Consider the following 25587-nt stretch of genomic DNA (forward strand, 5'->3'; position numbering starts at 1 on the left):
TTCAATAATAATTATTTTTTTCTTGTGAACATATGCTATATGCACCCAATCCCTAATTGTAGGTAAAGTGGTATTCAAATTTTTGTTTTCATCCATCCTCTTTTCTCCGTGATGGATGATTATAAATAATGAACTATGAATGATGATGATAATTCTGATAATTCCTCGGTATTCTTCCATCGCTCACCCCTTATATCTTTCATCGATCCTCTTTCATCTTTTCCTTTCTCTCCGATAGGTTATATATAATTTTGATTTTTTTTATATTTAAATATATTAAGCTTTTATTATGTATAAATTTAATATTATTAATTAAGTTAGATAATAATTTTAATTAGGATGAAACAAAGAACCTACGAGACGAGGATTGTCCATCTTTGCCTCGGCCTTATCTAAATGGAGAATAGGACGAAGATAAAAGATAAAGATTGAGAAAACATTCCTCGCACTATTGACATCCTTAATCATGATATCTCTTATCTCCTGGCCAGCCAAGATATTCATCATGTTATTATGCATATCTAAATTATTTTCAGTCGTTAATATAAAATATAAACCTTTATAGTTTTTCTTTGTTACGTTAAATTATCGATAAACAACTTGAAATCTATCAATAGATATGTGCTAACAACCTCAAAATATCCATAAATAAGAATGCATATTAATATAAAAAAATATCGAATTTAGACAAAAAAAATAATAATAATAATATTAAAATTTAGACAAAATCATACAAGTGAGCAATTAATCAAGTTCTAAAATGAACAAAATAATTGAATATTCAATGCATTGTTGATCCTACTCAAGACCATTGCCAATTACATCCAAAAATTTAAGTGAATATTCTTGTTAAAAGCTTCCCCAACTTAAGTAATAACATGATCACAACCGGAAAAGAATCAATCTAATTATGACAACAAAAACTCATCCTCAAAGTAATTGATGCATTTGTTTATGTTCAGCATTACAAACCTATATGAGAGAAAAACAAGCACCACATCAAGAGAGGATAAGAACATCAAACCATCCCAAAACAAAACCAAAAAAAAAAAAAACACACACACACACAGGTCTTGGGAGATGTTAAGCCTGGTCTTCATCTTCATCGATCTTGGGAGCCAAGTAGTATCTGATATAGCCCATGTCTGCAATCTTGTACTCGACAACCATAGGGAGATCTGAGGACATGCTTACTGTGACAGTATTTGACAAAGGTGTTGCCTTGGTAAATGAGATCAGATAGCGAAGAGCAAACGTCAAGGAAACTGGGTCTTTCATCTCTATTATAGTTGATTCTTCCGGCTGCAAAGAACAGTGCATCCGACTTATCCGCAAATGAGAATATGAGAACCCATAATGGAACACGACAAGAAACCTACTGTAATTCATATACAATAAGCTGCATGATTTTTCAGAAACTCAAAAGACTCCTTAGAAATAACATGAAGCGCACGCGTGTGTGTGTGCGCACACATTTAAACCTTAGGCACACGCAAAAAAATCTCTTCAATTTTTGAAGAGAAAAGAAACCATGATCTGCTTGCTTACCTTTCCTACGGTGGTGTTCTGCCGGCAAACAATATTTGCACTTCCAATGTCTCCTTTGGTCGAGAACTTCACTCCTTCCTTTGTCACAGATATTACAACTAAAAAGACGGAGGAAAAGCTACATCAGACAAGTGGAATGGGGATGGCAATGATGATTGAAATAAGAATATCACATCAGCATGTGAATTTGCTACATTCTTTCAAGGAATAGGATACAAGTATCAGTAAAGTTCCAAAGACCCACATCATCAGCAGTCAAAATCAACATTTAGACACGATCTAGTAAAGCGAAATTGGATGCATTGTATATTCATCTATTTTTCTGCAGAAGTTATCACAGGTTCACTAAAAACAAATCCAATGTCCACAAATATGTTGGCAGTATGCAGCAAAAGTGCGTGTTGCCAAATACCTGCCATAACTTAATGCAAGTCCAGAACTAAATAAAAATTAAGCCACCATTTATGTCTGAGAATATTGTAAAGTCAAACCAAAGGATTACCTTATATAAGATTCTAGCAGTTAACCAATCAAATAAAAGCATCAACCTGATGCTGATCAGATCCTGCCCATGGGCTATACAAATTGAAACAGAAACCTAAGCAGAGTAGTGAAGATCAGGTTAAGAGCTTAGATACATAGAGAAGTGAAGATTACCTGTGGAATGTGGATAAGTTAATATTGCAAACTTACTGAAGAATAAAACCAACATGTAAGATTAAATTAATTTCAATAATCATCTAAGACAATCGATCCTTATATTAAACTTGCCAACAAATATGACAAAATTGTAAACAAAAGTTTAATACAGAAAAACGATCATTGAAGGTGACACAGACTCACAGAGCATGAAGATCTATTGGATATTCTTAAGATTGATCCTTGCTTAGCAAGAGAAACAAAATGTGTTGAAAGAAAAATGACAATATGCAGGTTAAAACAAATAGTTAAATCTCTTCTAGTTTGGTTTTGAAAACATTCAATTATTAAAAAAAACAGAAAACAAAAGAGGGCAATGGCTACACCAAAGCTAGAAGCAAACAATTGAAAATTTGCATAACCAGCCAACAAAAAGTTATGTGAAAAATCAAAATGGAAGTGAAACAACGCATTAATATCTCCTAACAACAGGATGATAATGGCTAGAAACTACTAGTCTCTGTCTGTTTCCTATCTGTTGGATTAACTGCACTGGGCCATCCATTTTTAATAATTTCTCCAAATATGATCCAGTATAAGCATAATTAACATCCCAAGGAAGCTACAAATTTGATGCATGATATGGATTATCTACTAACTAGAGGGGACATCATTCCGGTACCAGCAATATATATATATATATATATATATATATATATGTATGTATGTATGTATGTGTGTGTGTATATAAATAAATAAATATATATGTATGTATGTGTATGTGTGTATGTATGTGTATATATATATATATATATATATATATATATATATATATATATATATGCAAACATGATAAACATTATAACTATATGGTTGTCATTGCCACAGGAAAATCGTTCTTATACCAGCAGTAAAATAATAAAATAAATAAATCTGCAAACATGGTAAATATTAGAATAATGTGATTGTCATTGCCTCATTGGGTCAAGACTAACCTATGAAACCAAAAAAATTATGATATGTGATGCATAAAAGCAGCTATGGTTTGGAGTTAGACCCTACCAGTGTCACCTATGGTACTCAGATCTCTGCAAATTCGTGCAAACTCTTGTGATGGCATCTTTACAATAGCTTGATATTCTGCTTCAGGAATGCCTAAGTGCTCACTTTGGATATCCATCAACTTCATTTCAAAATCTGCAATCTTATCCTGCTCTGTGAATCCAGGAGCAGTATGAACATAATTAGCATAAGTGAAAAGGATAGTCAAGGATTTCAAAAATGCAATATCCAATGACAATCAAAAGGATTGACTGGACGATGAAAGAGAGTAAAAGCAGATGTCCTTCAAACAACTCAGTTTCCATAATTTCTTATAACTACTGCATATCCAACTTCCAAAATAATAATGTGATCCACATACACATTCCAAGAAAGAACACTAACTAAACACTTCCTAGAGGAGTACTGCATCTGTCTGGTACTGGTCTGAAGCACCCTAATTATTCATTTTGAGATCTTTTTTTTTTGAAAAATTGTAATTAAAATACAACAAACTATGAAAGCAAACAATAGTGAGATGAACAATCGAATGGAAAAAAAAAGGAAAAAGAAGAAAGAAGAAAAACAAATAGGATATTGTCAGTCCTAACACCTCCAGTAAATAATTTGGTTCATCACTGTAACACAACAATACTAAGAATTGCTGAGGTAATCAGAATAACACAACAATAACACCTACATATTCATGGATGCTCAGCTGTAAAGAGCCTTTCTAATAATGTTTTAAGTTGAGAAAGCCACACCCAATTCATCCTAAAATCTCTTAAGCCATTCGTAATTTGCAGGGTAACTGTAAAGAGAACAGTATTCTTCTCGATCATTCTCATACTATCGAGGTAAATACTCAGATTCTTCGATCAGAGCGTGAGTCTCGTATAAACAGAATGTCTATGGTTTTAGGTTATATCGTTCCGAAAGAGCAACCTACAAAAGGTACCTAACACCATCTCGAGCACACACAATTGGGACCGGTACCACTGGGCTCAACCAATTGCAACACGCAAATCAAAGAAAATTGGCGAAGAGCGATTCAATAAGCTAGTAAAAAGAGAGACACAGGAAGGGGGAAGAATTAGGGTGATTACTGACTGGGGCTCTCAAACATGAAGGTGACGGTGTCGCCGTCGTCGTCGGCCTTGAGGGTGACGATGTCATCGTTGCCGGCGCAGCGCAGCAGCTTGGCGACGTGGTTGAGGTTCATGCCCATGGAGCGGTTGCGGTCGCAGCGGAAGTGGTCGAAGCCGTCGGAGCGGAGGAGGAGGGCGACGAGGGCGACGTGGCTGGAGTCCATGGCCTGGAGGGAGCAGCCGGAGCGGGAGCAGTCGAAGTTGGCGTCCGTCACCAGCTCCCGCATCGCCTCCAGCACCTTCTTCAGCAGCCCGCCCTGCAGCAGCCTGAGCTCCAGCATCTTCCTCTCTCTCTCTCTCTCTCTCTCTCTCGCGGTACTTCGCTCGAACCAAAGGAAAGATCGGATCCCCCTTCAAACGAGAGAGAGAGCTCCAACGAATAAAAGGATCGGTAGCTTCCTTCTTTTATAGAGGGGGCGGTTCGGCGGTTGCCGTGCTGTGGAAGATTAATGGAACATCTATATATATATATATATATATATATATATATATATATATATATATATAATAAAATTATATTGGATTATCACTCATCCAAGAAATTTAAGTTATTAAAAAAAATAAAACCTATATTAAGCCCTAATATACTATGTGTTAATATACTACAAATATCAAGTTTTCAATAGTCTTAATTAAATAGTATTGGGTTGATTTCCTTGCAAGACACTGAATTTAAGTATGAAAGATTTTTCTAATATCTAGATTTTAGTGGTGAAAGGATGTGAGGAAATATGTGCTTGAATTATGGCTAACTTAAAAATATTTCTCATTTGATCATAGTGAAGAATTTGATTTATATAGGAAAAAAAATCAAATTACCTAAATTTTGTGTCAACTTCATAAACACATGGAGAAGGCAAGATGTATACAGTCCACAAAGTTGCACAATGATTCATCTTTGAGGATTTGATTTGCCAACTTGACATCAAATTTCAGTGGAAAAGGAATTGTCTGACAAATAATAAGAATAAAGATGTTTTTGAGAATACAGTATAATTCAATCTCACAGATAACAAGAATGCATGCATGTCCTTACTGGTTTCTCTAGGATTGCTAATATACAAACACCACATATGCTTTACAACAACACAAGCTGAAATCTTAAAAGGACACCCACAAATAGAACATAATGAAGAGGATGCATGAACTTCATGAACTCTTTCGATTTCTGCCTCATCTCCTCAAGCACTGAAGCAGCTAAATCCCTTCTTAGGAGCCTGCCCTGTAGCGCGATACTTTGCAGCAGTTTCTTCTGCCTTCAGAAGCTCTTCCCCACGCTTAGCCTCCACCAGTGCCTTCTTCTCTTCGGCAGCTTTGTGAATCATAGCAATTTTATTCTTCATTTTCTCGGCATATTCTGCCTTCTGGTTCTCTATTTTTTCCTGTTCATACAATTTGAACCAATTTATTCCACTCTTCCACTTTGATACCGACAACGTATCAAAAGTCATAAAGAGTTGCTTTTTCTTGGACAACATTGAATTTACGCTTTCCAGTATAGGAAGTCTAAACATTGCAAGACAGCCCTTTCGACCACAGACTGTATCTCACAGAAAAGATAGGTAGCCAAGAAAACTCGAAATATTGAGAGTCTCAATTTAGTTACTCCAACACAATAATGCCACCTTACTCTTGACAAGGCATCAAGGGGTGGTAATAGGTTGAAACTCAAATGGCAATGACAGAAGCTATTTACCTCGATCTTTTTCAGCTCTGCTTCTAGAGTTGCCTTCTTTGAGTTCTCCCATGAAGTAATGGCTGACAGCTTCTTTTGAGATCTGTTTTCACATTTTAATGAAGCCAAATAACCACAGACAGGACAACAATTCCAACTTTCTTGAATCATTCACCAAATTTACGGAATAATAATGATGTTCATTAGTGTTCCAAATCTACCTAAGTAGTAGGTGACTTAATTGACTCAGCTTACAATGAAGAGAAGGAAAATTAAAGATGTTCCGGTGTAACCTGAGAACTTTATTTACAATGTAAAAAAGACCTAGCACTTGTTTACATGCTTGTCTTAAAATTCTTACTTCATCCAGTAACCTTATAGAGAACTAATACGAACAACTACCAATCGATACATAAACATATTTAAACAGTAGGATGTGCATGTTGATCATATGTGTAAAATCAATAGTTGAAAAAGAAATAATAGATAATATGCAGCAGGTGGACCGGTTCTCAAGCTGAAAAGATCAACATCCCAGACTTGAAAGGAAGTGTTCGTTGGATCTTGGTAAGCATCTTAAAGGTAACTACACAGATGTATGTATGTATGTCTTGAGGCAAACAAACTGCAAATTGAGATCGCACTTTTCAGGGCGAGCAAAATGAGTTTGGATGGATTATGTTATGATTGTAACTTGCAGTAATGAATATCTATGTACTTTTTCATAGGTTAACATATAATTCAAATGATTTGCATGGATCAACAGATTGTATTGCATAAACTAGGCTGGACGGCAGGCCAAAAGCCGTGCATAATACAAGGAACCAACCATGTAATTTTATCTTTAGGATGCTGTTCACTCCCACACTTCAAAATTTCTTTTGTTTCTTTTATTGATGAAATACACTTGGTGTGTACATGCTTGCTATATATGCGACTTTGTCATCGACAGTCATCAGACAATGAAGAAAAAATGAATAATTTCAAATATTCTTCGATTAAGAAATGAAACATTAAAGAAAAAGCATTATCTTGGATTTGAGAAACGTTATCCAAATTAAGAAGTTGCTGTAAAAATAAATTCAACTATTTAGAAACATCAACCGGAAAAATCTTACTTATTCTCAGCTTTTGTCTTCTCACTTTCTTCCCATGCCTTGATCAAAGACAGTTTCTTTTCGGTCTCGACCTGTGCCAGAGCAACATCTACACATGCAACAGCAAAAAGCTTCTTATCGTCATTCAAAAGGTAGTACTGTAAGAACAACAACTAAAACTTTCAACTCCATCGAACATAAATTTTTTATCCTCACCTCTATCGATTGAGCTCCCCACGCTTTTTGTCTCTTGTGAAGCAGACTCTGCAAAGTGAAGAAAAAATATAAGTGCCTCAACATGACGAGTGCCAAAGCTTCTAAAACCTGAAGAGTCCACTTTCTCTCTATCCCCTTTCTCCAAACATGAGGTAATTTAAGATACCACTTGCAATTATTCTTGTCGAAAATAATGTACTCGTTCATCGATATGTTATTCTACTTGCCTTTTGGATTACTCACCCAAATTACAGATGTCACCATAGATCCTAATTATACTTGTGCAAGCCAAAAACCATAAAGCTTGGTGTTTTCTTTGAGCATCCATGATCCAAACATTCGCAAAGAACTCAATCGTAAAGGTACAAAATTTCCCCCATACTAAGCAACTTCCAATCGAACTGATGATGCAGAGATCCAAAAAAAAAAAATTCTAGAATCACATCCGTATAGAGAAACCATTCATGCGATGAACAAAAGAGCAGCAGACCGAGGAGAAGCAGAGCTCTTACTCTCCACAACTGCGAGCGCTTTGGAATCGTCCGGTTTCTCCTCTGCCGGAGGCGGCGGCTCCACGGACACCTGCACCTTCTCCGACTCCTCCGCCATCTCTCTCTCTCTCTCTCTCTCTCTCTCTCTCTCTCGCTCGCTCGCTCTCTCTCTATCTATCTGTCTACCGGCCCACCCGACGGGGCAGATAAACATACGGGAGAAAGGCATGGAGATCGTTCTGCATACGCTTGCATAGAAACTTAGATGCAGATGCATGATCCACCGTCCGTGCTTCCCGCGAAGAGCATCCGTCCGTCCATTTGCTGCGTCGAATCTTGCCCTCGTTCGCCGGTAAATGAGATATCAACTGCCGACAGGAGAGCGATTACACTCTGCAGAAAAAAGGACAGTTGTTGTCCTATAAACTACCCGAGTCTTACCTGTCTCATTATTGGGCAAACTTACGTGGGTCCCTTTTTGTTCCACGTAAGACGTGCAACGGTAGGAACCCCATGTTTTGTCGTTGATGATTTATCGGGCAGCGCGAATGGTGTACTCGCGGGCGCTGTCGCCTTATCCGGTTCCTCCATCGTGGACGTTAATGTCATGCACGTATACTGCATATCAAACATGATATTTATGGAGGTCATTTTCAGATATATATATATAGAAAAAAGAAAAATTAAAAGGTTTTTTATCACACCTCCGATGCCAGCCAAGAACATGATGTTTGTCAATATCTCAACCATTGCTGTCATTTTACAGGTGGAAGCCAAATGACATAAATTATCTTTCATAGTACAGTGATGTGCTGTTAGAGCACTACAAAATTCTAATCTTCCTTCAAATCTCATTGATTGGTACACCAATCATATGCATATGCTCCTTTCCTTGGGGAGGAAGGTTGAGTGAGGTGATTTGATGTATTGGTTGTGATATATTTGACCCACCATTTATGCTTATTTGTTCTTGGATGGGATTAACTTGAGATTTCTTGCCTCGTACTTCTAATAGCAAAACAAGTGGGTGAGTTGAGATATCTGTGGAAATTGAAGGATGTGGATACATCTGTAGAATATCCAAATCGAAGGGGAAGGTAATGAAGGTGTGGATTTATGATATATTATTCAGTAGCTCAAATAATAAGACTAATGACTAAGATTATTAATTTCATCATATTAATTCTTCTTTTTTTTTGTTACATCAACGGTAAGTTAACTCGACGATTAGAAATGTTATTGTGAAGCCCACATCGATTATTAGTCATCTTAATCTCTCTTCTTCTTCTTCTTCCACCGACTAAAGTAGAAGCGGGATCGGGATCTCTTTTTCCATGTCCATGTAGCGCTGGTCCACGATACGGCTAAAAATTGATATGGAGGCCGTGCTCACCGGCGCTGTCGGCAGTAGCGTTCCGTCGCCATATCCGCGTCGCTGCCAGCGAACGTCGCGTGGCATGACACTGACGTAGAATCATTGGATTCTTACGCTGCATCTTTCTCTTTTTCTTTTTCTTTTTTTTATCTGTTCTTTTCCCCATCACAAATCCAACATGCTTATCCGATAATTAATATATATATATATATATATATATATATAATCAGAAAATATTTCTATTTTTATTTTTTTAGATAATATCTTATAATCTCGTAACTTCCTTCCCTTCCCTTCCCTTCCTCATCCATCACCTTCGCATTTACTCCCATCGCGAGGCTCGATTGCCTCTGTGCAGTGCCCTTCACCGCCTGTCGCGCACGCTGAAGTTACCTGACACGCAGCACCCTATTGCCAACTTCAGCGTCTGCACCAGCCCGTCCTCCATCGAGCTTCGTATCCCGACATCAAACACCTTCATCATCGCCTCCTCCAGCACCGCCACCTTCACCAATGACGCAGGTCCGCCCTTGCTCTGTCTGCTTCGTGGGGCGGAGGTGACGGGTGCAACAGGTTAAGGACGCACAGGGTTGGGGTAGGGGAAGGGCGAGGTCTCGCGATGACGGATGCAATGGGGGGAGAAGGGGGCAGAGGTGACGGGCGGGATACGGGATTCAGAAATTAGGCACAGTATCAGACAAAGAAAGAAAATATGGCACCTTTGAGGGTGAAGAAAGGCAAAAAAGGAGCTTTTCAATTTTCACATGACATGCAAGAAAGAGCACACGGTTTGAGGTGGCCGTGGCAGCATCACCGCTCTCCTTCCGGCCATTGCTCTCCTTCCATGAACCGAATCTTCTCATTCCTTTCTCCTGTTGATTTGCCGACCAGGGAGCAGCGTTCACAAGGAGCGAACGCATTCTCTGGTGCTGCCGAATCAGTGAGTTCCACACCTTTTGTTTTACGTGGAAATCTTTGCACCAATCAGCTCGGTATTCGCCGAGAGTTCTTCCCCCACGGACCGACCGAAGCAGAACCTAATTGCGATCTCGGTGGATTTAGTTATCCAAATGAATGAACTCGGGTCTGAAGCCCACCGGATTCCTCTCTTCCGCCCGCCCTTCTCGCCTTATATATTTGTCTGCGAACGAAGCGTGGACATGCGAGAAACCATGGACGGATACATCTCACAAGAGTACGCGGCAGCCCGACGGAGGGAGAAGATGGCGAAGAAAGCTAAAGAAACGAAACAGTCGGAGGACTCGACGGCGAGAGTCTCGAAGGAGGACGAGAAGAGGAAGACGATATTAGCTCAGGAGGCCATCAAGCAAAAGAAGGCGGGGGACGACGGTGGCTCCGTGGAGGAGGACGCGATGTGCAGCTGCTGCTCGGAGTAATCTGTGGTGTGAGAGTGCGTTGCGGCGAGATGGTGATACTGTAGAAACATAGTTGTGCACTGCATGGCGAATCTTTGTGCTTCTCATGACGTACAATTCCATGCACAAGCAAATAAACAACGATATGAATATAAATAAGCACTGAGGATGCATATATAAGAATTTTCTTGCGTCTTAAAACAATTCATTAATTTTAGAGCATTAATTCGAGCTATCTATCACTAATAAAATACTTAAAATTATGATTACCTAATATTAATAATTGCTTTTCTATTTTATAGTTTTCTCTTTTTTTATGCCTTTTAAATCATTTTGTTTGCTGTCTACATATAAAGCCGCTGCTTAGACAAACCCTCGCAGGACGCGTGTCGGTCAGCGTGGACCGACGCGGCCGGTGGGCTTCGAAACGCGAGCGGGAGACGTATATGAACCGGAGGAGGACGCCGACGAACACCCGTCTGTCTTCCTCCCTCCGATCGCCCGTCGACGCCGTCTTCTTCTCTCTGGGTACCATCCTCGTCCTGTTCTTTTCCTAATCCGCTGGAACAGAGTGATCCGATCGTCGCGGAACTGATAGTTCCCATCCCTCGCTGTATTCGCATCGATTGATTTTGGGGCTTTTCGTTTTCTCGCTCCTCACGTCCCAAATTGCTTTCTCGAACGTTTGTGTTCCATTAATTCTGAATTGTGTGTTGTTTTGGGGGGGGGGGGGTTTGTCGACGGCGGCATCGGTCGATATCACTGTCTCGACGGTTTCTCGATCGACAAAGAAAGCAAGAATTCTTCGTCGTTTCGTTGCAGGATCGTTCGATTGGTTTCGTGGAACTTCATCGCGTTGTTCTTCTTGTTCCTAACTTGCTTTCTTGAACTCACTATTCCTTAGGTTTTGATCGTTTCTGAATCGTTTGGGGGAAGAGAGTCATTTGTTATTGGACTCGTGGAACTCGGTTCACCGCCATGGTCGATGCCATGGGCACCGGCACGTCCCTCATCGCTCACCACCTGCTCTACCAAAGGTCTCCTTCCGAAGATGTGAGCTTTAAGCGGCGGCAGCTCGCCTCGTGCCGGCTGCCCGTCCCCAGCCGGCTCATGGATTCGACTGTCAAGTTGCTGGCGAAGGAAAAGAACCCTTCCAGGCAGAGGATATCCGGCGATCTCGCTTACACAACCGATTCCACCGGCCTGAGTCCTGGTAGGACGTGGCCTCCCGTGAACAAGGCCGACGACCCGATGATCCACAACCCGCTGCTCCGTCAAGAAAGGATGGGCTGTGGTTGGCTTGCCGTGATCTTCGAATGGGAAGGGGTGATCGTCGAAGACGACGACCCTGAGTTGGAGTACCGGGCCTGGGTGGCGTTGTCCCAAGAAGAAGGGAAGTCGCCGCCCCTGGCCTTCGTTCTGAGGAGAATAGAAGGAATGAAGAGCGAGCAAGCCATCTCCGAGGTTCTTTGCTGGTCACGAAACCCTACGGAGATCAGGAGATTGGCCTCTCGGAAGGAGGACATACGCCAAAGCTTTAAGAATGGCGGTCTCTGTCATCTCCGATCCGGGTCGCGGGAGTTCATGAGTACCCTTGCGAACCACAAGATTCCACTGGCTGTGGCGTCCACGCGACGGAGGAAGGCTCTTCAGGGCGAAATCGAGGCTGTCGGTGCGCAGAGCTTCTTCGAGGTGGTCGTGGCAGCAGAGGAAGTGCACAGGGGGAAACCTGATCCGGAGATGCTCATCCACGCCGCCCGGCTTCTGGGTTTTTTGCCGGAGCGGTGCATCGTGTTTGGGAACTCGATATCAACGGTGGAGGCAGCGCATGAAGCCGGTATGAAGTGCGTCGCAGTCGCAAGTAAGCAGCCGGTGTACGAGCTCCGCGCAGCCGACCTTGTGGTGAGGCGCCTTGATGAGCTATCGGTCGTCGACCTGAAAAAACTTGCAGACGTCGAGTCTCCCGAGTTGGAACCAGGAGAGGACCGGGGTGGAAGCCAAAGATGAGGAGGGCCGACCCCATCTTCGTCGTCGCTTTGGTGCGCACTGACGATCTTCTATACCTTGTGATAGCACAGTATGTTCAGTAATGTTCATTTCAAGGCCACAATACTGTCGTTCGATACACCTGATCCTATGCATACGCTATCGTTTCCAAAGACACCACGAGTAATCCGTCTTCTGGTTGTCTTCCTGCTGGTTAATGACGAGATCTTAGAGAAGTAGCATTCCCTGCAGCAATGGCACAATAACTCGCTTCTATATGTTGAAACGCAGCAGAGCCTCCATTTCAGGCAGCATCATCATCCTCCTCCTCCTCTCCCTGCTCCTGGAACCCGCTCGAGCAGCGGGCGCGACTCTGAAGGCTTGCCACGGCCAGCAGACATACCTCACCCGCCTTCCGACTCCGGTCCTCTCTCTTCTGCCGTGCTCCGCCTCTTCCTCTAGCTGCCTCGTGAGCTCCTCGATCCGCTCCCCAAGCCCAGCCGCCCTCTTGTCCGCCAGCCGCAAGGTTGCTTCTGCGGCAGCCTGAGCCGCCATCGCGGTCTTCGCCAGCTTCTCCTTCAAGCTCAGCTTACCGTTTGCTGTATCCAGCGCTGACTTCGTTCTCCTCAGCTCCTCTCTCAGCGAACCCACCTAGACACACGCTGTTCAAGGTGAAACCTCATCCACGAACAGTGCTGTCGATCAACTCCGTCACCAGTTCATAAGACAGCAAAGAAGTAGATGAGCGGGTGGATCTTTACCTCCTTCTCACGCTCTACGATTGCAGCTTTTCCAGCTTCTACCTCCAGTTCACAAGCTTCCCTCCATCTTGCGGCCTCTTCTCCTGCTTCCTTTATCTCGGTCGTCAGCTCTCCAACCTTCCGGGTATCATCAGAAAGGGAAAATGTCAGGTGAGTTACAGCTTACGCTCGATATGTAATAGAAGTGCAGCATTACACTTTTAGCCAGCAAGATTTGTCTCTCTTCCAGATCTTTTATGTACAGTTCACCCTCTATGATCTTCTCTTCTTGTTTATCGATGAGAGACTGCAAATCCTCACTCTCTGACCTGTGTTAAAACAACAATCCATGAAATTGGAGTTCGATTCCTTCTGCATATGTATGCTTTCCGATTCCTAAAAGGAAACTCACATATTGAATCTAACAAAAGAGTGGACGCAAACAAGTACGAGATTGGATTCGTTGCATGGAAATATATTACCTGGACTCCTCCAGGGCTCGTCTTAGATCAGTAATCTCAAGGCGCAGATTTCTCATTATCCTTTCAACGGTAGAAGCCTGATCAGAGAGAATCCGAAAGCAAACCATGCTGAGACCTTCTTCCAGCAGAGTCGAGTCAAATGCACGATGGAGAGAGCAGAGAAGATTACCAGACTGATCACCTCCTCCTCGCATTCGCTGCCGTCGGAGGTAGCACTGACACTGGAACTGCTTGGTTGATCCGGCTGTGACTCGCCGCCGATGACCCCCTTTATGAAGCCAAATCCGACCCTCTGCAGCCCTCTCTCAGCTATCTGCAGAATCGCACCCCGCTTCTGCTCCCCGCTTCCCTTCAGCTTACTAAGGCTCTTCTCCACGGCCTCCTTCTCCACCAGGGCAACCCTGAGCAAGCTGCTGATGTCCCTGTTCTCCTCCGTCAAACTGACGATGCTATTCTCCAGCTCCTTCTTCTCCTTCCTCCTCATCTTGTCGTGTTCCGTAAACTTTGATTCCACTGCCACCCCAAGCTGGCAGATCAATCTGCTCTCCTTCGAGACAACCTCCGATGCGTCCTCGAGATTGGACTTTTCCCCATCGTCTTCCTCGAAGCTTTCCTCGCTGATCCTCCCGCCAATCCTGCTCAAGCAGCCTCTCACCGATCTCATCGAATCAAGGATCCCCGACACCACTCCGTCTCTTCTGCTCCTTTCCTCCACCAGCTCGTTAAACCTAGCTTTGAAGATCTCGATCAGGTGCGAAAGTTCCCATCTTTGTGCCCAACTCGATTCCTCCTCCTCCTCCTCCCTAGCGGAGACCTCCGCCTCGATGAGCTTGATCCTGAGCGAGTCCCGCTCCTCCGATGCTTGCTCCAGTGCCCGGGAGAGATCGAGATCGCGGATTCGAAGACCCGCAAGGGACTCCTCCGCGGCCGCGAATCTGGATCGGAGCTCGCGGTGGGAATCCCGAAGGGATTCGAGCTCGGCCCGGAGGGCGGCATCAGGGCGAGGGGGGCTCTCGATCGGGGACGCTTCGGTGCCTTGCTCTTCCATGGCGTCAGGGATGCATGCGGCGGTTGCATTGGATCGCCATCATTCCCCTGGGAAGATTAGAATGGAGGGTTCGGAGTGAGGAAGCTGCAGCTACCAGTCAACCGAGCAAGGAGGAAACGAGGGAAGAGACGGTTAGGAGCGGCGGGGGTTCGACAGCGGTCCAACGGAAACTGGACCGGACGAACCGGCCCGAGTTGGTCGGCCCGGAATCGTGATATGATTCGATGGACTTTGTCGAACCAACCCATAACTGTTATAGCAGTTATAAGTCCATGGAAATAAATCGATGAACAGTGCAATCCTTTGGATTCAAACTTGATGGATAGTGAATTGGTCAAATAGCAGCTCAAATGTGACTTTTGGCAGAATGGGTTTGAAGAGTCTGTGCAAAGAGTCTTATGTCGTCACTCCATCACCACCAATGTAATGTGCATTTTGTTGATGATGCTGCAAGTGGGAGGTAGTTTTCATGGAATGACAAATGCACACATTCAATCCTGACAGGTCGAGTTCAATGAATGATTCCACTTGCTAGGATGAATGAATGAATGCATGCATGGCTTTGAAGTCTCACTCTACCCTCTTCAACTCCTTTTCTGTGGTTCAGAAAGCAAGATTTTAGATGTGAGAATAAACCATTACGACACAAAAATGTGTGAGAAGAGGAGGAGCAAAGAGGATACGACAAAAAAGCTCCAAGCTTGAAGAGAAGAAACAAAGTCTGGAGATCCTTAGGGTTTACTCGGTCAATCTCGCATGTGAAGACCATTAGAGATATGTGCAGAGGAGCAAAAGACTTTTCTTGATGGGGATAAGGGGATATCGCATGAATGGGTCGGCATCAGCTTGGCACGGAGTTTGACGAAGCCCCGCTTCTCGTCCGCCCCATTGTCACCAGCGGCCTATGAAAGAAGTCCACAATAAGGCGAAAAGGTTGAAGGTAGAGAGAGAAAGAGGAGGAAAACGTGGCCCCGGAAGTTTACATTTCGTTGCATCCCTTTTGGCCTTCGTCTGTTCCCCAACTCTGCGCGAGGTTGGGACAAAAAGCGCCCCTTTCTGCTCCCCAAAAGCTAGATAAAAGATCGACCGATCGAGAGAGAGAGAGAGAGAGAGAGAGGAGAGAGAGAGTTCATGGAATAGGAGTCGAGCTCCAGCTTCCTTCGCAGTGCTTGTCCTTCGTGTCGTGGCTTAAGGCCGCTCGATGAAGGGGAGCCACGAGCACGGCCGGAGCAGCGGCTGGTCGTCGAAGGGCAGCGCGAGGGAGATCGCCGAAGAGGACGAGGACGAGGTGTACGTGGCGGTGGTGAAGGATGTGAAGGAGGGGAAGGCCAACTTCCTGTGGCTGCTCCACAACACCCCCGAGGACAAGAAGGTGGTCGTCGTTCACGTCCACCGCCCGGCCCAGAAGATCCCCACCGGTGTGTGCTTCTCTCGCCCGAGCTTCGTATGACAAGAGTGGCTGGAGTTAGATCTTGTAAACGATGCTTCCTTTTACTTCTCAAGATACCGAGCTCTTCCTTCCTCTCTCGATTGCAGCGTTGGGTTGGATTCCTGCGTCCCATCTACAAGAGGAAGAGGTTGCAGCATACAGAAGCACTGAGAGAGCCAACATGCACGGATGTTTAGACGAGTACATGACTATGTGTTCCCGTGTAAAGGTATGTCCGCAGCAATGGTTGGCTCGGCACTTTTGACTTTTAGTTCTTCATCTCTCCAACTTGCTGCAACAATTTTGGTGCCTGTTCATCTACTTTTCTCGGTAAGAGTAGACCATGATCGAGCACACCATGAATCGAGCAACTACTGTCTATTGTGTAGGTGAAAAGAGCAGGAAAACTGGTGATCGAGAAAGACGATGTCAGAAAAGGACTAGTGGAGCTCGTGGCTCAGCGTGGAATCACCCAACTTGTTATGGGCGCAGCAGCAGACAAATATTATTCGAGGTATTCCCTGCAAATGCACTTTTTTAAGTTGTGGATGATGAAGAGGCTTCTGCCATCAATGATTCGAGAGTTTTCCGAAACCAGTTCGAATTTAGATATCAGATTGTTACCATTACTTATATTAAAGGCTGCATTCAAAGTCCAAAACTTGATCTGTCTTCCAAAACAACAAAACAATCGATAAGAGAAGCGATTGCAGCCAAATTGTGGAACTCGTGGACTAAGCCAAGGCTTTAGAATCACAGGCGAATGAAGGGTCCGAGGTCGAAGACAGCTCTGGCCGTGCAGCAGCAGGCTGATCCATCATGCAAGATCTGGTTTGTCTGCAAAGGGAACCTCATCTGCACCAGGCACGCAGCTTGATCTTTCAGATAGAAATTACAGTGTGTTGTTGTGGTTCTACAGACACGTTGTCCATGAAACGATGAATTATTTTGGATCTTGTTTGCAGGGATACCTGTGTTGATGAAGTAGTCGCAGCTCACAAGCCCACGTCAAGATCTGCCGATTGCTCCCCACACTCACAGGTGGCCATGGCGGCTTGGCCTGGTGAAGGACCGGCGGGATCATCGACCTCAGGGAGCGGAGAGAGCAGCGTTAATGATACGTGGGATGTTGCGTCGAGGGCTTCGGACCACTCTCTCCACGGAAACATGGCTTCGTCGCCGAAAGTGCCGCCGGAAGCGGACAGAGATGATGGATCGCTCGTTCTACGGACACTTCCTGCACCTGGAGAAGTCCCTCGGTTCCAATCTCCACAACGTTACCTGGTACACATCTCTCTCTCTCTCACACACACATACGCTCACATACACACTCACAATTCGTCATATCTGTGTTGCAGGAGGATCTTGGTGTCGATGGTGCCATGTACGAACGGCTGGAAGCTGCGCTGAAGGAAGCGGATAACACGAAACGTGAAGCTTATGAAGAGCTCCACAAGCGTCAGATAGCTGAGAAGGACCTGAGCGAGGCTGCGAGGAAGGTAAGATCTCATTGCAGGTCAACAAACGACAACTTTCATGCTGATCTCACACGGCACCATTGCGCAGGTCGACGTCGCCGAGACTGCATACAACAAAGAGGTGAGACAAAGGAAAGAAATCGAAGAAGCGGTAGCAAAAGATGAGATGCAACTGTCAGCACTGAGAAAACAGCGAGATGAGGTCAATGAAGAACTCCAGCAAGCACGTCAGAAGATGGCAGCGCTGGAACTCCAAATATCTGATTCTGACCAAATTCTCAAGGATATCAAAGCCAAATTGCCCGAGGCATACAGCCACCTCGATTCGATCCGAGGAGAGCATGAGCTGTCGCAGCAGGAGCAAGTGCATCAGAAGAAAGAAGAAGCAACAACCAGCACTCGTGGAGCAGAACACTTCTCTGATTTCTCCCTTTCGGAGCTGGAACGAGCAACAGAAAACTTCCATGAGGCATCAAAGATCGGCGAAGGTGGATACGGATGTGTATATAAAGGCTCCCTTCGCCATACGACAGTGGCAATAAAGAGGTTGAATCCACAAGGCATGCAAAGAACAGCAGAATTCCGGCGAGAGGTAAGTACTGACCTGCATATTGCATGAGCTAATTCAAGCATGTTGGTAACATTTGGCAAAACAACAAGCAAGCTCTTCTAATCAATGTAAGTTTTGCTATTGTAGATTGATATTTTAAGTAGAGTAAGGCATCCAAACCTTGTCACTCTGATAGGAGCATGCCCAGAAGCCAGAGCTCTCGTTTACGAGTATCTTCCTAGTGGAAGCTTGGAAGACCACCTCACTCGCAAGCTCACCTGGCAAGTCCGCATCCGCATTGCAGCTGAAATATGCTCCGCTCTCGTCTTCCTCCACTCCCGTAAACCCCTTAGTGTGGTCCATGGTGATCTTAAGCCTGTCAACATTCTTCTCGATTCAAACTTTGTGAGCAAGATTAGTGACTTGGGTATGAACCGACTGCTTGTCCGCAGCAGCACCCTCTACCACTGCATGCATCTGCGCAAGGGAACATTTGCTTACATGGACCCTGAATTGCTCTCATCCGGAGAAATCACAGCAAAATCTGATGTGTACTCCTTCGGAGTCATACTTCTGCAACTTCTAACGGGAAGGGCAGCATTTGGAGTAAGCAAAGTAGTAAAAGAGGCATTGGATATGAAATGCTTGGAGAGGGTACTTGATGCTTCTGCAGGGGATTGGCCATATGTGCAGGCAGAGAAGTTGGCAAAACTGGGGTTGAAATGCTGTGACATGAACAGGAGGAACCGGCCAGATGCAAAAGAGGCATGGAAAATGCTTCAGCCCTTGATGAAGTCCATCTCATTTGCTAGGTTATCGCCTTCATCGATTATGTTAGCTCCAGAGTACAGCAGCTGCATTCCATCATACTTCATCTGTCCAATATTTAAGGTCAGTTACTTGGCAGTCCACTTTGCATTAGTAGATCATTTATGCATCATCAAGTTCTAACAATCCTTCTCCAAATAAATATATATCCTAAATGTTCCCTGTCTCTTCTTACCAACCCCACCTCTTATCCTAATCAGATAACATCACATCTTCTTACATTCTTGTCATCAACACACACATGTTCATTGTTGTGACTCTTCCTCTGGTACTCTGGTTTTGTGTTAGATACTGCTTGAACAATACATAGCTGCCTGCACATTTCCTTCCTATTCCAAATCATATGAATTACTACCAAAGTCCTGTACTTGTAACAATTATTTGCCCATCTGTGCAATGTGATCAAACTAAAAGAAGATGCAGAAGCATCTCTTGTAGCTGCCACTTCAACTTTGATTTATTAGTTGAAAATGAAACTGCAGGAGCTTATGAGGGATCCACAAATAGCAGCAGATGGTTTCACTTACGAAGGTGAGGCCATTAAAGGATGGCTTAGCAGCGGCAATGAGACATCACCCATGACTAACCTCAGGCTATCCGATTGCGAGCTACTCCCCAATCATGCCCTTCGTTCTGCAATTCAAGGATGGCTTCAACATCAAAATTGATATGATTTCAGGAATAAAGAAAGGAAATAGCTGTGTCAATTGGACGACTGTGTAAGTTCATAGAGAGAGAGAGAGAGAAAAAAAAAGTTTCTTACCAGTACATGGAATGTACAATTGTGCCCATTGAGTTGCATAAATCTTGGTCTTGGATTTAAGACAAAGAGGCATGTATAGGACTTTTGCCTTTCATACGAACGCTGTCCTTTTCTCCTAACAGAGGTAATATGACGATACATTGTTCATTCAAACTAACAGAGGTGAAGTGGCAGTACAATGCTTGTATGCATTAGAGAAGCTCAAAATACAGAGGTCTATGGCAAGTTGCAAATGTAACCTTAGCAACTGAATTCTTGGTTGCTAAGGTTTCAAAAGAACATATTAGCTGATCAAAAACCACAAAACTGAAATGTATATTTCAATACACCAAATCAGCAATCCATTGATCAATCAGAACCTTAAGCAATGAAATAACTGATAGGGAGTCAACAAAAGGTAAAGGAAACAAGCAGAAGGACATAGCAAACTTGCAAGTGAGCATTTAGAGAGATCAAAAGATTGCTCACAAAAACCTTTATTTCCCCCTTAATGGAATCCAGAAGCTCCTCGAGAATTTGTTTATCCTCTTGTTTCTTCTGACGTTCTGCATTATGCAACAACATGAATCATCTAAAATAGATTGATTTATAAGCCAAAATTTTTTTCTTTTCTAACTGTTAATTGACCTCTGAGATATGTATGCATGCTGATTCTTCAGCAAAGATTATTTTCGTTTTCCCTAGAAAGATGTTGAGTTATATTTACCTCCTCATTTCTGCTTCAAAGGAATCAAGAATCGCACGACAAACCGTGGCGATCGAGCATCATCCTTACAAGCAGAACTCCCTCACAGAAAACCATGGAAGGAATCCGATCTTCATCAGAGACCGCAACACGCAAATCCGCGCCGCCCACCAGCTCTCCCCGGCATCCAAGTCGGCAGACGATACGAGATGAGAGCTCAAGAAACCCAAAGAGTAAACGCCGATCCGGTCAGCCCCGAGGGAGGAACGAAGGGGGGAGATCGAGGAGGATGACACGAAGGGAGATTGGCAGTCCCGATCGGGCCGGGCCGTTACAGCAGAGAGGGCTGGATTAGGCTATAGTCACCCAGTGGGCGTTGCTTTGAGATGCGTGTAGACCTTCAGATTTTACTCGCGTCACTCTCCGCCGACGGCGATGACCTCAACAAACTCCTCGACCGCTTCCTTGGCGGCCTTCGGAAACTGACGTGGGCTAGAACGAAGGTTACAGTAACTGCAGTAATACATGGCGACAATCTGGAGCGATGTTGCTGGCTCGCTGCTGCCTTTGATTGCAGGCGAGCGTCGACTGGCGACAAGCAGGTCAGCCATCGCCATCAAGCAGCAACGCCCTTCTTCTCCTCATCCCGATCTCCTTCCCAAGAAAAAATAGTCAAGCAGGCGAAGTGATGGACGCCGTGGCGAGGATGACTCGATGCAGCAGACGACGTGAGTCGGTGCGGGGACAGCCTCAGCACATGACCGAGGAACCACCGGATCCAAGCAGACAGCAGCGTGTCACCGTGCACACCGACATCAGTTCGGCCGTGTTTTGGACCGTCTCTGGTGCTGCAACGCCCGCCCGATCCAGTGGCTTTCCGTGCTCCTGCAAGTGACCGACGCCTCACCAACCTCAACAAGAAGCTCCCATCTCGCCAATCATTCGGCAGACATGGTGGCAAATTCTGTAATGACAGGTGGTGTGTGTGTGTGTGTGTGTGTATATATATATATATATATATATAATGGTAACAAAATATAAGAACAAGTGTCTTTCAATTTTGACTGATTTTTTAAGAAAATACTTATATTTTTCAGTATTTCATAATTAATATCTTTTATTTTATTTTATTTTCAAATAGTACACTCTTAATTTAAAAAAAAATAATTTAATTATCCCTTCAAAAAGATATTGCTTTTTACAGTATCTTGACCTATTACAATGTTTTTGACATGTTATAGTGTTTTAGCTACTATAATAAAAAATATTATAAATGATCTAAATTGATTTTAAACTTAATCGGACTAAACATATGATGTTATAATTGTCTATGAATAATGACAATCGAAGAGGTACAATATTATGTTGCTAACAGTATTTTTTTAATAATATTTATAGTATTTTTAATATCTCAATAAAATTCTATAAATACTATTAAAAAAATATGATAAATGAGTCAAATGAAAACACTGTAAAAATTGAAAACTGATAAAAAAAAATTTGAGCAAAATAATTTATCGAAAAATATTTTGAGGGGTATTTTACGTATTTTTCAAATTATAGACACTCTTTGAGAAATAAAAAAATAAAAAATATATATTTTTTAAAGAAAAGTTGCTCTTCAATATTTATTATTTATTTACTTAAATTATCTATTTGGTAATCGTTATATATGGATTGAATTCGAGTACATGAAGATTGATGACAAGTCAGTGACGAAGCATTGCCCTGTATCATATACTCAAAACAGTTTAAGTTTCTGTGAAATGATTTCTTATAGGATCACAAGATAAATTAAGATATCGTTGCTAATTTAGGATCCTATTCTACATCGGATCAGATAAGAATTAATACTGCACGTAAAAATTAAGATATCGCCGACGTGTCTCCTGACCCACCAGCTCGGGGGCCCCACGTGGCACCGAGTGGTTGTTTCGGAGCTTTCTATATGCGGAGCCGAGGACGGTCTTCTTAGATGCTTTGGATCGCCATTCCACATCAAACACGTGTTGGTTGATAGCGTGGAATAAAATAGGACGATGCCTTGGTCCGGAATTCCCAACCTTCAACGCCAAGATAAAAAGACTCGATCGAGCAGGGCATCAATTGATTCTTATTGTTCTTAGTGATTGACAGATGTGCAAGATGGTGTGTGACAACAACCCACCCAATAATGCAACTCGACCACAGACCTAATCGACTAAACTAGCCATGGAACTAAACACTCCTCCCCCCTCCCCTCTGTCTTCTCCATCGTGGTCCTCACCCGAGATGTGAAAAGCCATGGTGGTCCTTTCGGAGGGGACTCCACAGTGTGGTATTTTATGTAAACTACTTGTGGTCTCTTCTTCCTGTAAAAGTAATTGCTCCAACAAATGTTTCCACTCCAAATCCCAATCATCATCCATGTGCTGGGTTCGCCCCACCGGGTCCTGCTCCCATTGATTGCAATGCACAGCCTCGGCGGACACCACCCTACTCTGAGGCGATTGGAAGTACATGCTTGATCTTTTGGACCTACTTCTATTTCTTATCTCCCTCGACTGCCTTTTCCGATGAACGAAGATACCGAGCTTTCCTCAACCGTGTTCGGGTTAAGGTTACCACAAGTGTCTGCGAACGAGTCCCAACCATGGAGGTGAAAAGGTAAAGACAGTGCTGTTGCTGCTGCAGCGTATACTTCCTTTGGCTTCTGGTTGACGACGAGCAGCTTTGGAAGTAAAGAATTTGTGTCGGTCGTACTATTTCCTGAGGGACAACAACAAGAGTATGGACGTTGGTAACGTGGTGATGAGGTGCAATCAAAAATGTGGAAATGCATGACATTGTGATGGTGTGGTGTGGTGTGGGGTGGGAAGAGAAGAACAATTACACTTGGATGCACTTATTACAATGAACTACTTCACGCTCGCTTTCCCTCTCCGTCGTCGTTGTATGCTGGTGCTGAGAGCAGCACTATTCTCTCTCTCTCTCTCTCTCGGGAAACGTCGGAATCTGAATGACGCTTTTCATTATAGTAGTAATCTATGCAGTACTGTTTGCTTCTTCTTCTTCGTCTTCTTCGTCTGGTTTAGTAATTTACAAGCTGGGGAAAGTCAGGAGGCGAAGGGGGCGCGGCGGGGGATCCCCTTCCGCCTCCTCGAGTTGGGAGCGGGAGGAGGAGGCGCCGGGCCTCGGGCTTCGTGCCTCGTTCCCTCGCGCGATCCCCCGCTCGACCTTCCCCTTCGTCCGGACTTGCTCTCCTCCGCCGCCGTCGACGATGAATCCCTTATGCCCCCGCCGCCGTCGCTCGGCTCCACGTCGCCGGGGTTCAGGACGAAGGTCGCGTCGCTGTTCCGCTTTACCCCCGCCAACTAAATTTGCGTTTTGCACGGTCAGGTGTTCGATCGAGTGGGACGCTTACATCGCACGCACGAATCACGGCGCGATGGAACGAGGGGGAGGAGGGGAAGGAATGGGAACTAACCTTGCAGCCGAGGGAGCAGAAGCGGAAGGGATCGAGGAGCGAGCGGGAGCAGATCTCGCAGGTGTAAGGGGTTGAGGTGGATGAGGAAGCAGCGGAGGCGCCGCCTCCGCGTCCGCCCCCGCGCGGCTGCGGCCGCTCGTTGAGGAAGAGCACGGGCGCGCTGTTAATGACGTAGGTCTGGACGCCGCTGATGTCGAGCATCTTCTGGATCTCCGCCACCCGCACCACGTCGTGGTACGACGACCGCCGTATCTGCCGCCGCCGCCAGTAACAAAAAACCCCCCTTGTCACCACCGCCACCACCATAGGAACAACAAAGAAAGAGCAAGAGCAAATTGTGCAGATAGAAGAACGAGGTGGGAGGGGAATGCGGTTGACCTGGATGACGCGGTGGCCGGCGTGGCTGTCGGAGCGGCAGTAGAAGCAGAAAGAAGACGAGGCGGGGCCGCAATCGATGCAGAACATGTTGCACTCGCTGCGGGGAGCGTCCCGGTGGAGGGAGCAAGCAGTAAAGAAGTGGGCGGAGAGGAGGGGCTCCAGCCACGGCGGCACCAGCGATGCCGCCACCCGCCTCATCATCATTGCCGCCCCGTCGGCCCGATCCGGCAGGGCCCGATCAATGCCGGCACTGCGACGAGGGCGGCGGCTCGTGGCGGTGATCGGGCGAGCAAGGAATGGCGACGGGTATACAGGGAGAGGAAAGGGGAAGGTAGACGCTTTTGAACTCGGCGACGCAAGAACAAACAACGAACGACAACGGAGTGAGAGGTGGAGACGACATAATAAAAGAGTGATGCCATGGATCAACGGTCAAGATCGAGCCAAGGGCGGAGGAAGAGGACCGAAACCCGTTGGATCGACAGGAGTTGGGTTTGACTTGCCCGTCTGGTGCTGTCCTTGCGTCGCTTCATAGGCGGCTCCCGTAAGGAAGGTGTGGCAGCTCCACGGCACATCTGCTGTTTGATCTCAATCATCGAACAGCACACCGACGTATTCCTTCCCCGACACGATGCGTAGGAGCCGGCGAGACCCACGGACGTCATCGATCCAGAAGTTTCTATTGGACTCCCCCGGGCGACGCGCGGTCAAGGGGAGGCAGCGACAGCGGGCGGCGGCGCACGCTCGGCAGGGCCCCGCTCGGAGGGCGTGGGCCACACGTGGCGTGACCTGTGGGCACGGATCGCGTGGAACGACGGGTTCCGGATACGGGTGGCCGTGTGTGCGCGCGCACGCGCACGCTCCGCCGTCAAATCCCATAAAACCACGTACGCAAAAAAAAAAACAAAAAAACCCTACTTCTATGTAAATAAATACGCCAAAAAAGGGGAAAAAATCTTCCTAATTAATTCCTAATAATATATTTATCAAAAAAGAAAAAAAACCAGGAACAATTCAACAATGCTGCGACTTACCGAGTCGGACGGTGGTTGGCGAGGGACGTGGCATCGCGAACGCCATTGGTTTTGGGGGGGGGGGGGGGATTAAATTTGGCTATCGGCAACAATAAATGAGTTGGATTTGGGGGA

General features: G+C 44.8%; 6 protein-coding genes and 1 long non-coding RNA gene across 11 annotated transcripts; 2 read left to right on the forward strand and 5 right to left on the reverse strand.

Annotated features, from left to right (window-relative positions):
* Positions 1 to 924: 924 nt before the first annotated feature.
* Positions 925 to 4801, reverse strand: LOC135678261 (proliferating cell nuclear antigen-like). The gene is made up of 4 exons (XM_065190850.1): positions 4339 to 4801; positions 3250 to 3402; positions 1549 to 1646; positions 925 to 1302 (listed from the first exon to the last, which is right to left on the reverse strand). The coding sequence occupies exons 1-4, from the start codon at positions 4655 to 4657 to the stop codon at positions 1084 to 1086; spliced, it is 789 nt and encodes a 262-aa protein (XP_065046922.1). The 5' UTR covers positions 4658 to 4801; the 3' UTR covers positions 925 to 1083.
* Positions 4802 to 5306: 505 nt separating this feature from the next.
* LOC135678262 (remorin-like) lies at positions 5307 to 8039 on the reverse strand. Its single transcript, XM_065190852.1, has 5 exons — positions 7877 to 8039; positions 7365 to 7412; positions 7170 to 7257; positions 6073 to 6154; positions 5307 to 5758 (listed from the first exon to the last, which is right to left on the reverse strand). The coding sequence occupies exons 1-5, from the start codon at positions 7971 to 7973 to the stop codon at positions 5558 to 5560; spliced, it is 516 nt and encodes a 171-aa protein (XP_065046924.1). The 5' UTR covers positions 7974 to 8039; the 3' UTR covers positions 5307 to 5557.
* Positions 8040 to 10931: 2892 nt separating this feature from the next.
* On the forward strand, positions 10932 to 12716 carry LOC103990653 (5-amino-6-(5-phospho-D-ribitylamino)uracil phosphatase, chloroplastic-like). Its single transcript, XM_009409863.3, has 2 exons — positions 10932 to 11134; positions 11511 to 12716. The coding sequence occupies exon 2, from the start codon at positions 11585 to 11587 to the stop codon at positions 12611 to 12613; it is 1029 nt and encodes a 342-aa protein (XP_009408138.2). The 5' UTR covers positions 10932 to 11134; positions 11511 to 11584; the 3' UTR covers positions 12614 to 12716.
* LOC135678264 (uncharacterized protein At3g49055-like) lies at positions 12689 to 14949 on the reverse strand. Its single transcript, XM_065190855.1, has 5 exons — positions 13984 to 14949; positions 13815 to 13891; positions 13550 to 13661; positions 13354 to 13470; positions 12689 to 13243 (listed from the first exon to the last, which is right to left on the reverse strand). The coding sequence occupies exons 1-5, from the start codon at positions 14860 to 14862 to the stop codon at positions 12866 to 12868; spliced, it is 1563 nt and encodes a 520-aa protein (XP_065046927.1). The 5' UTR covers positions 14863 to 14949; the 3' UTR covers positions 12689 to 12865.
* A 742-nt stretch (positions 14950 to 15691) lies between these two features.
* LOC135678263 (U-box domain-containing protein 33-like) lies at positions 15692 to 20025 on the forward strand. 2 transcript variants are annotated; one of them, XM_065190853.1, is made up of 9 exons: positions 15692 to 16280; positions 16366 to 16520; positions 16681 to 16805; positions 17051 to 17155; positions 17257 to 17575; positions 17650 to 17790; positions 17858 to 18361; positions 18467 to 19210; positions 19630 to 20025. In XM_065190853.1, the coding sequence occupies exons 1-9, from the start codon at positions 16064 to 16066 to the stop codon at positions 19813 to 19815; spliced, it is 2496 nt and encodes an 831-aa protein (XP_065046925.1). In that variant the 5' UTR covers positions 15692 to 16063; the 3' UTR covers positions 19816 to 20025. The 2 variants fall into 2 exon arrangements, with proteins under 2 accessions (XP_065046925.1, XP_065046926.1); XM_065190854.1 differs by having other exon boundaries at positions 15699 to 16280; positions 16399 to 16520.
* Positions 16935 to 21561, reverse strand: LOC135678265 (uncharacterized). Of its 3 annotated transcripts, none has more exons than XR_010514882.1 (7): positions 20617 to 21561; positions 20385 to 20455; positions 19911 to 20025; positions 19675 to 19780; positions 18500 to 19194; positions 17263 to 18373; positions 16935 to 17146 (listed from the first exon to the last, which is right to left on the reverse strand). It is a non-coding gene; the product is annotated as an uncharacterized LOC135678265 (long non-coding RNA). The 3 variants fall into 3 exon arrangements; XR_010514881.1 differs by having other exon boundaries at positions 18500 to 19585; XR_010514880.1 differs by having other exon boundaries at positions 18500 to 19780.
* Positions 21562 to 22666: 1105 nt separating this feature from the next.
* Positions 22667 to 25269, reverse strand: LOC103990649 (protein RGF1 INDUCIBLE TRANSCRIPTION FACTOR 1-like). 2 transcript variants are annotated; one of them, XM_009409861.3, is made up of 3 exons: positions 24440 to 25269; positions 24062 to 24313; positions 22667 to 23343 (listed from the first exon to the last, which is right to left on the reverse strand). In XM_009409861.3, the coding sequence occupies exons 1-3, from the start codon at positions 24641 to 24643 to the stop codon at positions 23119 to 23121; spliced, it is 681 nt and encodes a 226-aa protein (XP_009408136.2). In that variant the 5' UTR covers positions 24644 to 25269; the 3' UTR covers positions 22667 to 23118. The 2 variants fall into 2 exon arrangements, with proteins under 2 accessions (XP_009408136.2, XP_009408133.2); XM_009409858.3 differs by lacking the exon at positions 22667 to 23343 and adding an exon at positions 23442 to 23948 and having other exon boundaries at positions 24440 to 25247.
* Positions 25270 to 25587: the final 318 nt, after the last annotated feature.

The sequence above is a fragment of the Musa acuminata genome, chromosome BXJ1-7, assembly GCF_036884655.1.
Source record: "Musa acuminata AAA Group cultivar baxijiao chromosome BXJ1-7, Cavendish_Baxijiao_AAA, whole genome shotgun sequence".
Lineage (NCBI taxonomy): Eukaryota > Viridiplantae > Streptophyta > Magnoliopsida > Zingiberales > Musaceae > Musa > Musa acuminata.